At 34.4% G+C, this 17,971-nt stretch overlaps 1 protein-coding gene and 1 pseudogene across 1 annotated transcript in view; one reads left to right on the forward strand and one right to left on the reverse strand.

Moving 5' to 3' along the window:
• LRP1B (LDL receptor related protein 1B) overlaps nt 1–17,971 on the reverse strand; it is a 1,912,798-nt gene that overhangs the window by 628,285 nt on the left and 1,266,542 nt on the right. The window contains exons 26-27 of the mRNA XM_008055101.2: nt 13,646–13,810; nt 13,130–13,374 (exon numbers count right to left, since the gene is read on the reverse strand). Coding sequence (XP_008053292.1) covers nt 13,130–13,374; nt 13,646–13,810 — 410 coding nt within the window. The remainder of the gene's footprint in view (nt 1–13,129; nt 13,375–13,645; nt 13,811–17,971) is intronic.
• LOC103257377 lies at nt 14,566–15,109 on the forward strand (annotated as a pseudogene).

Raw genomic sequence — 17,971 nt, forward strand, 5'->3', positions numbered from 1 at the left:
TCTTTCTTTCCATCTTTCTTTCTTTCTTTCTTTCTTTCTTTCTTTCTTTCTCTTTCTCTCTCTCTCTCTCTCTCTCTCTCTCTCTCTCTCTTCTTTCTTTTGCAAACAACAGAAATGTATTTCTCACAGATCAGGTCTGGGAAATTCAAGATCAAGGCACTGGCAGATTTGATGTCTATCAAGGCCATATTTCCTGTTCATAGACAATGTCTTTTCACCACATCCTCATTGCATGGTAGAAAGAGTATCTCTTGGGTGGGTGTTTTTTTGGTTTGGGTTTTTTTTTTTTTCCCCCATTTTTATTTATTTATTTTATTTATTCATTTTGTTACTTTTTTTAAATTTTAAAGATGTGGGGTACAATTCAGGGGTAGGTATACAGGTTCATGATGCAGATACCCTTGTTGATGAGGTGTGTCTCCTCCCCCTGGCAGATTCCCACTTATTCTCCTTTCTAAGATGCCAATTTATCTTCCTGCCTCATCTATCACTTTCTGTCTACAAACACATTATGTACATGCTAAAATAGACTCATCATTGTCTCCTGAATATCTATAGTGTAGTGTGTCCTTTTTACCTCCAAATGATGCACTTTTCTTCCCCCATCATCAGTATCTTTACATTAATCTTCCTTCATAACCCAGCTCATTCACTTTTCTGCCATGAAACATATTCTAATGAAGCCAGCTAATGTTGATTTTTCCAGTCACTAAATATGAGTTATAATTATTGCCTTTACAAGTAAGTCAGTTAGATAATTTACTGTTTGCTGTCCTATTTTCTAGTTTGTGACATTCATTCACAGATTTTATATCAGTATGAACAGGTCTTTCTAAGTAAACCAGTGACTGGCAAGCTTTTTCTGTAAAAGGCCAGATCATAAATATTTAACTACTGCAGGCCTTTGCTCTCCATAGTAACTCTGCTACTATAGCACAAACACATCCCTGAAACAATAAGTGAATGAACAGGTGTGACTGTTCCAATAAAACTTTATTTGTCATCCTCTGAACTACATAAGTGCAATGCTAGCAGGAACTGTGACCTCTAGACATACACGTTATTTTTGCCTAAAATTTTGATTGCATCTGTTATGATGTTAGACTTAAAGACATTTGGATTTGTACACATGCGCTTGAATGTATGCGACTATATGTTTTAAAACGGCAGCAATCTAAAAATCTGGAAAGCGAATTAATCTTCTAAAGCACACCATGGCTGCAGGTGAAGATTAAATAATGCATAACTACAATACTTTATAGGAGAACCAAATGTTAATTATGCAATCACATAAGACCGATGTGTGTTCTGTGAGGAAAACAATATCATTAAAGATAATTTCACATTTCATGCAAACTATATCTAATTACAATCCATTTCTCACCAGCAAAAAATAAACACTTTAAAGTCAAACAATTATTTTAACCAGTAAATTTAAATAAAATGTATGCAAATGTTAGTGCAATATAAAATATGTATGATATTTATTTACCCCTAATAAAACCATGCTCAAAGCATAAGCATGCCAGGATCCACTTTGTCTAATGAGAGAAAGACTTTTCTCCCTCCTATGTAGTCATTTTTGATAGTAACTGTATTCATCTTGTTAATGAACTTTATTGGCATAAAAACAATTACAAATGTAATAAAAAATAATGTGTCTATATTAGTAATTTTCCTTTAGAAAAGGATTTAATATATTTTTTAAAGTTTTTCTAAATACTGTGCAAATAAACACTAATCCTAAATCCTCTCTTCCCTATGACAAACATCTTCAAATGATAATTCTCGTATTTACACTTAAGAACTTGAGTGGATTCCTTATTTATGAATATAAACACACAACAAAATATGTGCCTGTAAAGGATATGCCTATTGCTTTAGTTTCACCTGATTTCAGCAATACTAGTTATACAGTCAACAGCTACTTTCATCAAATTATGTCATATTTTATAGATTAATTTAAAACCACATTCTACTTTTATTAAGTAGAATATAAAATATCTAAAAATCTTATCTGATCCTCCACTGATATTTGCACAGAGATAATTTTTAAAAGCTAAAAATACTATTTCTATTTGTGTACAGTTCTCTATAAAAAGGTGAAACTAAACATGTAATATGATGTTATATTTATAGGTAAAAATGTGTCTTAAAATACCAATGAATTTTTAGTCATTCTAAAGAGATGACGTGTCTTTCTGGTATGTTAATTTAGTTACTATTTATTTCACTCTCAATATCCTTTGAAAGAATAAGCATTTGTGTCAGGGGAGTTTCTATATTTACAGGGATTTTATAAGCACAAGTTTTTAAATCTAGGATAGCAGTTCTCAATCAGTGGTTGTGGTGGGGGTGATTTTGCCTCCAGGAGACATTTGGAAATGTATGGAAACATTTTTGGTTGTCATGACTTGAGGTCCCGTTGACATCATAGTGAATGAAGCCAGGGACCTAACAATCATCTTACAATCACAGAAAAGCTCCCCACAACTAAGAATGATCTGCCCAAAATGTGTATAGTGGAGAGAATAAGAAGCCATAATCTTGGAGTAGAATTATGGATTCTGCATTTTAAAATAGGGTGTATGTCAAACCAAATAACTCTCCCATTGATAATATGTGTGTGTACATATACATATATATACACACACACACATATATGTATATGCACACATACATACACATACATGAAATGAGGAAAGACTATTAAACTGTGGGGAGAACAATTTTTTTAACAGAGTTAATTATAGAGGAGACATACATAGAGGATAGAGGAGACATACATACACACATATATAAGGATATTATGTATATATAATCGGGAACCCCTCAATAAGTAGAATTTACTTATAAAAATTGTATATTTATTCTTAGACGCTTAAACTTCAGTCACCTTCAGAGTACTCTCCGTTTGATGCAGTACATCAACTGAGACCTTTTCCACTGCTCAAAACAGTTTTTGAACTTGTCAGTTTGGATGTCTTTCAGTGCTTCTGCTAGTTTTTGTTTCACCTCTTCCACATCAGCAAAAGGTTTCCCTTTGAGACATTTTTTCCATCCAGGGAAGCAAAAACAAGTCACTTGGGATGAGATCAGGTAAATAGGGAGGGTGGGGTACGGGAGTCATGCCGTTTTTGGCAAAAAGTCTAAACATTCAGCATGGTGTGGGAAGGAGCGCTCGTAAATTACCCATCCTGAAATGGGCAAATGCTTTGAAAGAATCTTTGATAAAATTCACTGAAGTCAAACACAACCTTTCACTAGCTGGTACACTGATACCATTGAAATCCTAGGATACCCAGCAGGGGAAGATTGTACTATAGGAAGCCTACCCCAAAACATAATTCCACTTTTTTGGGGTCTCCCCTAATATATGCATCTATGTGTATATATGAGAATGAAGGAAATTTGGTTTATATGACAGTATCTTGACATAGTAAATTATAAAAGTAAACAACTTAAGCAACCTGCAAATATTAGAGATCCACCTCCACCATGCGGAAACTTCTTTTTGAGGAAAAAAATTTTTATCAATCATATGAAAAAATATTTATCATAATTGTAATTGAACATATTAATAGCCCCATATGAAATCCCTCATCCTTCAAGTTTCATAGGTTGTAAGTTGTCCCCGAAGGAGCTATGATATCACTAATATTTTTAGAATCTAAATTTTGTGTGTGTTTGAAAATAAAATATCCTGTTTTCTTATAAATGCTGTCAATAAAAGTTTAATTTCTATAGAAATAATTTTCTGATGCAACTGGAGGCATTTAAATCATTTTAATGTTAAAGCTATTCTTTGAGAAAAAAAGTCTGCAATTCTCTTATATTGTCATAACATAATAGGTAAATGGGATAAAAAAAGATAAAAAGATTAGAGACTCCAAAAACAGAATAATATTTTATTTTATCACAATATGCTGGGAAATATGCCAACTGTTCTATAAGCATTATTTATTTCATTTATTTCTCTTAATGGTCATTTCGTTTATAAAACTAAATTCCTATTTTGCAAAGAATTTAATTTTGAAAAGGCTAAAAAAAAAGAAAAGATTTACTCAGGATCACAGAAATACTGAGTGGAATACAAGGATTCAGGTTCCAGAGTATGAGTGCTAACCATTACAATATACAACCTCTCAAAATGAAGAATTCATTTAGATTTATTCATTCATTCATTGAGCAATTAATGGACGACTTACAAAACAGGAATGGAGGAATGCGTTTTTCCTTAGAGTATAATTTTTATAAATATGCTTAATTCAATTATTGTTGTAATCACAGAGAAATATATCACTCATTCTATTTCTGGGTATTGATTTTTTAAAAAAAGGTATTATCATACTAATGTTATCTATAACAGTCTGTACATTGACCAATTGCTATGATTTTCAAGATCAAAATAAAAAGGGGAAGTTGAGTTAGTAACCTATTTTTTGAAAGAAAAATAAAATGTTCCCAGCAAAATAGTACTATTTTTATCAACAAATATTTTAGTCCCTTGGAACTGAGTTCTATTCATATGAAAGAAAAATTTCTTCAAGAAGAGAAAAACATCTAATAATTGGTGGAAATCTAACAGATAAAGTGTTTGCTGCACTCTATATTTAAAATGACAATTACATTCTTAAGTTATTTCAAGAAAGGTTTCCAATCAGAGCAACTGAAGAAAGAAATACAAAGGAAAACAAAACAAAACAAACCAGGGTGATGGAATCTTGCTGGATTAATGAGAAAATTCAACTTCACTGGTAAATCACAACTGGAACTGTGATTAAGAAAATACCTTTGGGCTGAGAGAGGACACAGAGAAAAATGACAAGGCAGCTGGATGGTAGGCATTAAGTACACAAAAAAAGAAAGTTACACTCCACTCTCTCTGCATTTACAACAGCAGGTGAGTAACTGCAACAAAGACCACATGGCGCATAAAGGCCTAAAATACTTACTGATTGGCCTCTCACAGAATCAACTTGCTGGCCCTTCCTTTAAACCATTCTCCATGGTTCTGTGTCACACTGGTTGTGAAACCAGTTACAGAAACTAGAAAACTAAAGTCATCTCATATCCTTTCTTCTCTTCCCAGACTCCACCTACAAACCTCTATCACTATCTTTTATTGACTTTGTCTCTAAGTATACGTCACTTATACCATATTCTCTGTTCTTATGATCATTTCCCAGATTTAAGCATTAGCCAATTTCTGATCTACTGAAGTAGCTCCCTGTGATAGCTAATTTTATGTGTCAACTTGAACAGGCTAAAAAAAATACCTAAATAGCTGGTAAAAAGTTATTTCTCGGTGTGTTTCTGGGAGAGATTAACGTTTGAATCAGTATACTGAGAAAAGAAGATTGTGTCTTTACCAATACAGGTGGGCATCATTCAATCCACTGAGGACTTAAATAGAACAAAAGGGTGAAGAAAGTGCAAATTTGTGTGTGTGTGTGTGTGTGTGTGTGTGTTTAAACTGGAACGTCTCTCTTGTCATGCTTTCCATCACTGGCACTTCTGATTATTGGGCCTCCAAACTCCTGGACCAGGACTTATACCATTGCCCTTTTAATCACATGCATCAATACCTATAATCAATCAATCTCTCTCTCTCTCTCTCTCTCTCTCTCTCTCTCTCTCTCTCTCTTTCTTTTTCTCCCTAACCCCCTTTCTCCCTCTCTCCATCTATCTCTCTATTATATTTAGGGGATGCCAAAACACACACACACACACACACACACACACACACACACACACACACACACACACACATTTTAAGAGATATTATCTATGTATTACTTTTCAAAACTGGATTAAATTACAATAGCTCTGAATTTAGACTTCCTGGGTTCAGATAACAGAACAATTGCCTCCTGGCTATTAGACCTTGATAAATTACTTAGTATTTCTCTGTCTCAGGTGTGTCTCATCTGTAAAACTAGGATGCTACTAGTTTTTCTCATGGAATTGCAATGAGGAGTTTCAAGTGCTAGCTGCTATTATTATAATTACCAATATGGTTATTATAAAGAACTTATCCAGATTCTATAGTTGACACAAATAAATGACATTGTTTCTTTTTTTATTCTGTTTCTTAATATTTCATAATCTAGGTAAGTAGATACCAACAGAGTTAAAAAAAAACGATTAAAATAAATATATAATAACAATACAAGATGTAAATTCTGAAAGAGTTCTATGATGTTAGCCATGAATATGGAGGTGGTAAAGTGTGAGTTAGTGCAAGGATTTATAATTAGTATTTGACTTTGAAGTAAGAAGACCTCTCAGATGGAGAATTGTTCCTGCAAATCTTTACACAAGTTGAGACTGATACCTGTACGGTAGTAATAAAAAAATTATATAAGTGCACATCTTCCTTATAATTACAAAATTATTATCACAAACCATTTTTATTTAATGCTTAATTATGTAAGCCCAGAACTCATATCCAAACGAAAACTAGCATATGATAAAAAAATTTAATAAAATATTTTTTATTATTGTGGCTATTGTTTTTTAATACAACCAACACTTAATTAGGAGTTGTATTTTACTGATAAAAATATAGCTGCTGATAAAAAATATAGATGGCTTTATAAATGTGAATTTTTCATTTTCAGCTTAAAGGTGAACCTATAGTTTTGGTGTTATTGCTTATTATAAAAGTAACTAATACGTTTATTTAAATAACTACTCTCTATACTAAAAAAAAAAAATTATCCTGTGTATTTCTCCAGTAGGTGACTGAAAGTATCAACTATATGCTATAAATTGCCAATACACATGAGATACAGAAAATAGAGAATTTAAGTTAACGTGTCCAGTTATTAGTCCAACTGATAGAATAAGATGAATATATACATATATATTCTCAAAGCATATGGAGATAAAACAGGACTATTTTATGCAATGTGAAACTATGGTACATTGTATGTAAAATTACAGTTCAAAATTTTCCAATATTTCATATCCAAATTTTAGTTATCACAGTAAAACTACCACCTTTTGCCCTTTTTTTTACTCTAAAATTTCTTGCTTTACTTTTTTTTTGCAAAGAAGATGTCATATACCTAAAACTACTCACCTCATCTCCAATCTCTCCTCCCCTCAATCTCATCTTCACTTTAATCTCATAACTACATGCCTGATACATAAATCCTATTGTGTCACTCCTAAGATTGGAAAATTTCATGTCCACCACCACCCCCTTTGCCAACAGTACAATGTTCAAATGTGCTAATCAAAAGTGAGAGCGTCTCTGGAGACCACAGCAGTACGTTATAGAAGCTGAAAATTGAGCTGATGGCTTCAGCCTCTGTTCTGCTTCAGAGTACCTCTAGCCTAAATCTAATTTAGTTCTATTGTATTTCTCTCCTTAAATTCCAGGAAGAATTTAATTTACTAATATTAGGTTTCAAGTTTTGGCATCAATAGCCACATGTTGATTGTAGATATTTTCTTATGGGTTTGTTTTTCTATTCTACTATGAACTTTGGTAGAACTACAACTACATTGCGTGCGTGTGTGTGTGCGTGTGTGTGTGTGTATGTGTGTGTGTGTGTGTGTGTGTATGTGTACGTGTATATCTCTCAAAAGCTCAAAAGGTATCCATACCTCAAAGATATTCAATATTTATTTTTGTTCTAAAAATAACTGAATATAAGAAAGTCTTTAACCTAATTTTGATTAGGTTTCAGTGATGTTATTGCTATTTGGAAGGATCTATGTTTAGGGAATTGTTTCTGGCAACTGAAAAAAAAAAACAATACATGATTTGCTGAAAACCAAAAACAATAAACTACTAAGTGTGAATACATTTATTCATAGGTACATACATTAAAATTATTTTTATTATAAAATAGCAATGAACTAAAATCAAACTAAATGTCCAACAATATATGAATGCTTGAGAACATTTTTTATAGTAACATGTGATATGAAAATATATGGTTATTAAAAATGACATTTATAAGGCATCCATTAAAATAAGGAAAAAATGTCAATGCTAACTATAAAAACAAAGACACAAAATTAAAAATGCAGTATAATCTTAAATTTGAGGAGATGCAGAAGTTTCTTAATTTATTTTATTTTATTTATTTATTATTTTTTAAGTTATAAAATCTCACTCTGTCACCCAGGCTGGAGTACAGTTGCATGATTTCAGCTGTTGCAGCCTTGAAGGCTCAGTTGATTCTTCTGCTTCAGCCTTCGAAGTAGCTGGGACTACAGGCACACTCCTCAAGCTAATTTTTTGACTTAGTGTAGAGACAAGATCTCGCCATGTTGCCTAAGCTGTTCTCAAACTCCTGAGCTTAAGCAGCCCTCTCGCCTTGGTCTCCCAAAGTGCTGGGATTACAGGTATGAGCCACTGCAGCCAAGCTTTCTTAATTTAGGAATGAAGGAATGAAGGGTGAACTATGCAGTTGGCCACACTCATTGTAACCCTGGTGCTCTCTTTGATGAGATTCATTACTCTGAGCCAAGTTATTTAACTTTCCTGAGATAGTTTTCTCATGTAAAGTGGGAACAACTATCGTGGTAAATGGTTCTGACAATGAAAGAAAATTAAGTGACATATAGTAGTTCATCAATAAAAAGTGCTAGTTTTGTTTATGATTTTGTTATTCATTGTCTCCATTGAGACAATTCGCTATGATCTAAATATCTGTGTTACCTCAAAATTCATATGTTGAAACCTATTCCTCAATATGACAGTATTAATAGATGGGGCAATTAGAAAGCAATCAGGTCATGAGGATGGAGCACTCATGAGTGGGATTAGCGCCCTTATCAAACAACCCAAGAGAGCTTTGACTCCTTCCAACATCTGAGGATGCAGCAAAAAGAAGTCCCCACCAAACGCTGAATCTGCTGATGCCTTGATATTGCACTTGCCAGCTTCCAGAACTGTGAGAAATAAATGTTTGTTACTTATAAGCCACCCAGTTTATGATATTTTGTCACAGCAGCCTGAATGGGCTAAGACACAACTAGAAAACAATAAATGCCTTGGAAGCTGGGAAAATGGGTGTATGCTTTTTCCTTTTCCATGTTTATCTGCATTTTATAACCTATCTATAATGAGAAAATATTCCTTTTAATGTAAACTAAACTTTAAAACATCCCTTTTACTAGTATAACCACAGCTTTGTCAGTCCATTTATTTATTTTTATTATTTATTTATATTTTTTTGAGTTGGAGTCTCACTCTGTCGCCCAGACTGGAGTGCAGTGACTGCTCCCGGCCACCGCAGCCTCGACCTGCTGGGCTCCGGCGATCCTTCCGTCTCAGCCTTCCAAGTAGCTGGAACTACAGGCGCGCGCTACCATGCCCGGCTAATTTTTCTTTGATTTATTGTAGAGATGAGGTCTCGCCTGCCCAGTTGGGTCTCGAACCCGTGGGCTCAGGCAATCCACTCACCTCAGCCTCCCAAAGGCGCGGGATTACAGGCTGAGCCACCGAGCCCGTCTAGCCCATTTATTTTATGTCATACGATGTACCTATGAGAAGTGATGTTAGATGATAAGGGGGGTATGTGGACAAAATAGAATTGATAGCCTAATCATCTGACCCATAATACCCATGTGTCTTAGTGCATTTTATACTTCGGTAGCAGAATACCATAGACTAGGTAATTTACAATAAACAGAGATTCATTTGGCTCACAGTTCTAGGAAGTCCCAGATTGTGGGCCTAAATCCGGCAAGGGCCTTCTTGTAGCATCATAACATGGCAGAACGTATGACATGGGCAAGAGGCAGCAAGAGAAGGGGGGAGGAGGCCGGACTCGCTTTTATAATAACACACTCCTGTGATAATGACATTGATCTACTTATGAGGACAGAGAACTGTTGTATTAGGGATGAGGTTTCCAACACATCAACTTTGTGAAATGCATTCAAACCATAGCAACCTGGATTTTCTTGACATCAACCATATTGCTCTTCTATAGAGTTGTGATTCATATTTTTATTGACATTTTTCTTTATGCAAATTGATAAAGTATAGAAAAGTATGCTATTAAGGTCATTATGAATTGTCTAAATGTGAGAGAATGTGGTTAAATATGTCATAAAAAGTAACGTAACCTAAATTTCAGCAAAAGGAGGCTGGAAAAAAATGATACAATTGCAGCAATTGTTAGTTTCTAAAATTTAATTTTCTTATGTATATAAACTCATAGTATTGTGTGAAACACTGTTCTAAGAATTTTTCATGTATTAACTTGTGTTCAATATGTACATATATTAAATGGTAATTAAACTTGTGTTTAATAGAGCCTATGGTGTAGATACTATGATTATCTCCAGTTTACAGATGAAAAATAGGTACAGAGAGGTTAAACAACTGGCCAATAATGTCCAATAATACAGGAATAGTTAAGACACGTGTGTCTAAAAGCAAAGCCATGTTAATAATCAAGGGAACATCATGCAATTAATAAATTTTAGGGTTAGGATTTGAACTCAGGCCATGACATTAATTCTAAACTTGGCTCCCTCATACTATAAAATTGTTTTAAATTCAGATTTAAAATACTCAGTACTGCTCCTCTATATTGAATATATTTAAGCTTTGCTTTGCTTCTTCCTAATTTAATATAACAATATCAGAAACCAAAAAGATCTCAAATAGATTTTTTTTAAATTCTGCTTAAGTGTTCAATAACTAAACTGGAAGTATACATAATGGATGCTTACTTATAAGGAACTGGTGCTAAAACTTTTATTAACTTCCTATTTGGAGGATTCAAATAGTATTTGTAACCTCTATTTCTTTCATTTGTTAAAGATATATTTCATTCTTATTGCATTGAGTGCCATGTATTTTTAAAATTTATTATTTTTTTCGTGAACCACAATAATTCACCAGAAAACATGGTGCTACTATTATACTTGTATTAATGCTGAGCCTTTGTCACCATTTTCATTTTAATTCTATTCTTGATAATAAAATCATTGATATGTTCCTGCGTCTTTCTTTCCCCAGCAGTGGAAGTGTTACTTCAGTGAAGCAGATAAACAGGACAGATAATGATTGTTATATGCTCAGTGATCCTTATAATGGGGAAAAGCAGAATGTTCTCTGATCACTTTCAAAATTGGAAACTGACTGAATTTCATTTAGGAAATAGCAAGTTCTCCTTATAGGTGATATTTTCTAAATGTATTTAAAGACTAGAATATCTTCCTTGGATCCTGAGAAAAGATGTTAAATTAGATCCACAGAGTAAAACCTTGCTTATTTCATGCAAGATTGGAAAAATCACGTAAAAATCACATTTTGAGTTAAGTAAAGATGTCAAGAACACCTCACCTCACCCAAACAAATTACCATGAATGTCTCACTTCCTTTCCATATATACAAAAATGTCAGGAAAGCTTGAAAGTATCATGTTCCTTCTCATTTTATACATTTTCTAAGGGTCATAGCAATATAGGTGAATCCGACAGTGCAGTTAGTAAGTAAAATAAATACATTGATCCCATTTTGAGGGAAGAGAATAATAAAATGGTTCAGTTCATTTAAAGTGCCCTAGACATAAGAACTTACAATTCCTGCAAAATATCAAAGAATCTGGAGAACAAAAATAGAGCTGTACAAATATTTTTGCACTTGTAAAAACAAAAACCAATCATATATCGTAAGTGGTTGTCATCCACAGCGTGTACACTTCACTAGGTAGACCTGCAAGCTGAGGGAAGCTTTTAGAGAAGGGTATCTTTTTCATTATACCAGTGGCACATTGCTGGTCAGAATCACAATTTCTTGCCTTATTTAAATTTAGCTAAATTCACTATACCTACAGAATGCTTACTAAGTGCAAAAATGACTCACCTATATGCTTTCTTCCTATAATGTCCTCGTATATTTCAGTTGATAGGGTGAAGGGTGACAAGGGTAAAAGAAAAGGATTAAAATTATTGCTCACATTGTCTGGGTGTGTAGAAAGTCTCATGTGGCAAAGAAGAATCAATTATATAAGAAAATAGAAACTGAGAAATTGAGAGGATCTGGGAAGAGAACTAGATTCAATCAGACTGTCAGAGCAAGGGCACAGAAAATTTTACAGATGAGAAAATTTTGGTAGGAGAAATAGTATTGAGGGAGAATGAAGGCCAAATACTGAAGAAAGACGCAGAATAGCTATGGGATATTGTCAACCACAGAGGTGACTGATTTTAGTCAAGTGAAGGAGAAGATAATATAATATAAATTTAAAATAATGCGTGATGTGTGGAGACAATGATCTGAAATGCCAATGAGTTAGATTTGCTTACTCTGTACTGAAAAAAAAGGAAAAAAGGAGAAAATGTATCTTCTGCAGGAGAGAGCTTGTTATTAAAGAATCATCTCTCAAATGAAAGTATGCTAATTAAGATGACATTGTTTGCATTAGAATGAGAACTCTATAGGCTATGGCACATATAATGGGAAAAAGGTATAAAAAGATGAGCTGATACTACATCAAATGACCACTGCATCCCAGAAGAGTTAAAAAAAAACAACAAACAAGTGAGACTTGAGGTAGAAACACTTGGCAAAGATTGAGCGAAGTAAATAAAATCCCAAAACCAAGATGGAGTTCAACATTGAACCAAAATATAGAATAGATGAGGAGAGGCAGCATACACAGGCTTGTGAGCTCATTTCTCTTATAATAGAGAGACTCAGGCAAATGGTTAACCCTTTCTCATGCATCACCCCCTCTCTTCCCAATATGATACACAATGACTATTTGGGGAGATGGGGAAAAAAATTTGTTCTTAGTGTTCTGCTCAAATTAACTGATCATATTTGGTTAATAAATAGACTGCAAATCGAAAGACCTCATACAGCTTCCCCCAATGGTTTTTGTTAATGTGATAGTAATGACTTAAAAGCTAGAGAACTTAGTGTAAAATTCTTTATGTCTAAGATTTCTCTATCTATGTGAAGGAAATAAAAAGACAAAGAGAAAAAAATCTTAAAAGATTAAAATAAAAACCAGAACCACTTCTATATACAATATGCATAGAATATTAATAACAAATTACAGAAGTTATTTTACAGCTCAAACATTATATGATTCAGATGAAAATACTCCCTAGGTGGTTCATTCATGAGAAAACAAGCACTTACCCTGTGGCTGACGACTGGGATGGTATATCTGAAGGTCAAATGGCTGTGCACTGGTTTTCTGAATCACACTGACATTCTGCCCTGTCCACTTATTGGCTTTGGACAAAGTGTTGGTTCTCCAGTCTGTCCAGTAGACCTCACTCCCATATAGAGATACAGCAAAGGGGTGAGAAAGGTATTCATGACCTCGGATGATTTCTATCATGTTTGTTCCATCATAGAGGGCTGAGTAAATAGCATCTGACCTACAGAAAAGTAAATACATGAGTAGTTAATCAGATTCAAATGGTCTAGTGTTATAATCATATAACTCAGATACATGACAGAGAAAACATTTTATAATTTTTTTTAACGGTTCTCTATCTGATTTGTAGAAAGCAAAAAAAAAATCAATATCACTATCTCTTTCAATATATGTATACATCATACCCACAGATTAGGACATTTTTCAATGTTGAAATATTATCTGAGAAAAGTAAAAAAGAAGAAAAATCCAGAAAACATAATTTTTTAAACCTGGCATCTGTCCAAACTATTCTTTTCTCAAAGTGGTCCACAGTTAATCCATTAGGCCACGCCCCGGTTTTCATGTCCTTGTAGATGGTTTTTCTTCCAGCACCACTCATAGATGCAGATTCGATGCGAGGAAAATTGGCATCCCAGTCTGTCCAGAAAAGAATTCTGAAGAAAACGAAGCAATGCATGGTTTCATTCATCTCACAAATATATTGAGTGCCCACGGTTTCATTCATTTCACAAATACATTGAGTGCCCATGATTTCATTCATTTCACAAATATATTGAGTACCTACTACGTACTAGGCACTAGCTGGGTGAGAAGTCACAAGAGAAACAGATGTATTACCTACCCTCATGGGGCTTAGAGTCCAGTGGAGGGACAGACAAAGCAAACATAAGAATGTGTCATCATGACTTGTGAAGTATTTTGAAAAAAAAATTCTATGAGAGAATAACAGGTGAGTGACCTATTTAGAGGTGATCGGGAATAAACACTTTGAGGAGAGATATTTAAACTGAAACTGAAGAATGTGGAAAGAAGTAGAAAGAGCATGACAAGCAGAATAAATAGCATATGTTCAGGCCCCAACAGGGAAAAGAACGTTGGCTATTTGAGGAACAGAAATAATTCTAGTATATCCAAAGTGTAATGACGTAGGAGAAGAGGAGAAGATGAAATTGATGAGGGTGATTTTATGGATCTCGTAGGGTAAGAGGATTATTTTGGATTTTATTTCAAGGGAATAAGAAGTACATAGGCCGGACGACATAGAACTCTCTAGAAGACCGTCCGGGCTTGCAGAACTGCAGAGGCCAGGACCGAGGACCAGCGGAGGTGGTGGTGCGAGGTTCACCCAGGAGCTCCACCAGGCCAGGGCTGCTTCTGTAGATCAGCAAGGGCAGACTGGAGGCTCACCATGGGTGGCTTTTTCTCATGTAATTTTTCCAGTTTGTTCAGAACTCAGGAAATGAGGATTTTAATTTGGGGATTAGATGGAGCAGAAAAGCCACAATATTGTACAGATTACAAGTGGGAGAAGTTGTGACTACTATTCCTACCATCGGATTTAATGTAGAGACCATGACATCCAAAAACCTTAAGTTCCAAGTCTGGGATTTAGGAGGACAGACAAATATTAGGCCATACTGGAGATGTTACCATTCAAACACAAATGCAGTTACTTATGTAGTAGACAGTTGTGACCGAGACCAAATTGGCATTTCCAAATCAGAATTAGTTGTCATGTTGGAGGAAGAAGAGCTAAGAAAAGTCATTTTAGTGGATATGCAAACAAACAGGACATGGAATAGGCCATGGCTCCCTCAGAGATGGCGAATTCACTTGGATTACCTGACTTGAAGGACAGAAAGTGGCAGATATTCAAAACGTCAGCAACCAAAGGCACTGGCCTCGATGAAGTCATGGAATGATTAGACAAAACATTGAAAAGTAGACAGTAGTCCATTCCCTCAACTCTTGGAATTGAAGGCTGCATCACCTGTTGTGTTCACATTGCTAGATGCAAAATTGCATAGTATCGCCATGTGTGTAACTGACATGCAATGTTTGAAATAAATACAGAAAACAAATTTGTGAAGAGGTAGCTCAGTTGAACCACCTGAATATGCTGTGTCATGTACAATATTCCTTCCTTCTTTCTTGTGTTAAGGTATATATTCTGTTTATATGAAATTCTTATTCCAGTACAGTCCTGTTAAAGAATGCACTCTTATTGGGGAAAAAAAAATCCTATTTTTGAATTAGTAGTTGCAGCTTGTTTGTATAAACACTAATGAATATCTTAACTCAGATTTTTTCCCTTATAATGAATTAAGTCTTTCCAAAGATTAGACTCAATAGAGTGGGCTAGGAACATAGTCTGTATAATAAAGTCTTTCTTTGGTTTTTTCATTTAAAAGTTTTTGGTTGTAGGTATGAATATTTTTTGGTGGTTAATTTCACTGACATATCTGTAATTACCATTTACTTTATAGTTGTCTAAAAATTTTACATATATTGACCTAGTTGATTTGTGCAGGACCCATACGAGGTAGGTAAGAGAAGTAGTGGACACGGTGCAGTGAGGAGGACATAGGGTTTGGAGTAGGCTGTTTGGGTCAGAAGCTTGTCTCAAACTATCTTATGTATTCCTGAAAATGGCAACACTGAAAACACAGCCTAACTCATAAATAAAATTATACTAATTGAATTAGTCACCATACATGCAAAATAATGCATGCAGTTGTTTATACTAGAAGTGATCAATGATACAGTAAAAGTGATCCTAAATGACACAATAAAAATGATCCTAAACAGTTATATTTGATGGCATTCACAACACATTAAAGAAAAAAATTCACATTAAAGGAAATTTTTTAAAAATGTATTTTAAGAAGCAAAAAAAAAAAAGTATATAGGCCTTTTAGAGATTTTAAGCTTGAGATAAATATTATCCTGTATATATAGCAGATATATACAGCCACGGTGACTAGATAGTATATTATTATCTGTATATATGCAGATCATAATCGTAATGCATGCGGATTATACAGATACACTGTCTAATCACTCTGGTGTTTATGCAGAGAATATATAATGGCAAGGCTAGAATATGAACATGTCACATAGTTTTTTAAAGGACCAGGAAAAGTTGATAGTGGTCTGGAATATGGTAGTGGCAGTGAAAGAAGTAAATGGATTCAAGGTATAATTTAGAGGTAGAATTACCAGAAATAATTGATGGGTTGGATGTAAAAAATGAGTTAGAGAACAGAATCACAGGTGACTGTCAGTTTCTTGTTTCAGCAAATTCAGACTTGGAATAGGGAGAGGGTGTATAGGGATTCCAGTAAGTGAAAAAGGGAAAAATGAAAGAGGAATAGCTGGGTACTGAGTCTGGATGAGTGTAGACAGTGTTTGGGCTGAGAAAACAGTGCCCTTAAGTACGGTACTTTGGCACGCTGAGTACTTTTGAATTAAAGTTGGAAGGACTTAGAAACTGCCCCAGAACCCAGGACATTGTAACCTTCTCTGGTTTCTCCCTTCCCTGCCTCAAGCACAGGGAAGGGTTGCCTCTGGAAGTTCCCATGCCTGACTGAGGAAAACTTCTTCCAAAAGACATGCAATTGTCTTTAAATCCTTTCCCTAGAAATCTCATTCAATGACCAAGAAAGATTAAACAACAAAGAAAATACTAGAAATCATCACCATACCCAGACATCTATTTCATCTATTATCTGAGGGCAGCTTTAAGACAATACCTGAGAGACTTTATGTGCATAATATGGTATCCTTTGTTTATAGTAAAGTTCTACCCTTCACTTTCCAGAATCTGTGGCCATCTCCCCTAGAACTCAGAGGAACTTTGCCCAGGCATTTTCAGTTCTCCTGAAAATTATTTACTACTCCTCCAAATTGCCTGTATTTCCCACTTCCCTTATGAAGAGGGTATTTAAGACCGCAATCATCTGACCTTCTTTGAGTGTCATATTTTGTATGGTTCTCACGCACACTTGCATGCTAGCAATTTTGTATGTCTTGTCTCCTGTTAATCTTTGTCAGTTTATTTCAGTAGGCTTCAGAGCAGGAGGGAAAAATTCCATTCACTACTACAGCAGCAATCAAAAAAAGAAAGTAATATTGCAGCAAATTTTTCTATCAGTTCTGTCAATATGTTGACGAGAAATGTTAACATTATAAAAAGGTTAAAAAATAAATTTGTTTTTCATTACAATTATATATAGTTTTGTCATTTTTTGATTCTTTTATTTTATATGATCCTTGAGCATAGGAATTTGGTGAATTACTTGAAAAATAAAATAACCCTCTTGAAAAAATTTCAATTCAACCTATCTTCCCTTTGAAAAATATGTCAGGACTTAGGAATTACAAATATTAAGTGATTAGAAGACAATGAAAATTTATATAACAATATAGTATCTGTGCTAAAAGATTATGACAGGGAAAAAAGACGAGAGAGAGAGAGAGAGAGAGTGGAATTTCCTGTATAAGTTAAATCACTGACATTCGTAAGAGCTATTAATTAATTGTGTCAATGTTGAATAGTCGTAATGCACATGCTTTTAAGTAAAACAAACTTGGATCAAAGTTGAGATTTTTCACTCCTGCGTGCATAATTTCAGACTCCATTTTCTCATGTGAAATTAAAAATTACAGTGGAATACACTTGTGAGCATTAGTTGAAGTAGTAGATATAAACAATTAGCACACAGAATGACCAGTACAGATGAAAAAAAAATGTGGCTGGGCTCGGTGGCTCAGCCTGTGATCCCGTGCCTTTGGGAGGCTGAGGTGAGTGGATT

This window comes from Carlito syrichta, unplaced genomic scaffold, assembly GCF_000164805.1.
Source record: "Carlito syrichta isolate Samal-C Ts95f unplaced genomic scaffold, Tarsius_syrichta-2.0.1 Scaffold301673, whole genome shotgun sequence".
Lineage (NCBI taxonomy): Eukaryota > Metazoa > Chordata > Mammalia > Primates > Tarsiidae > Carlito > Carlito syrichta.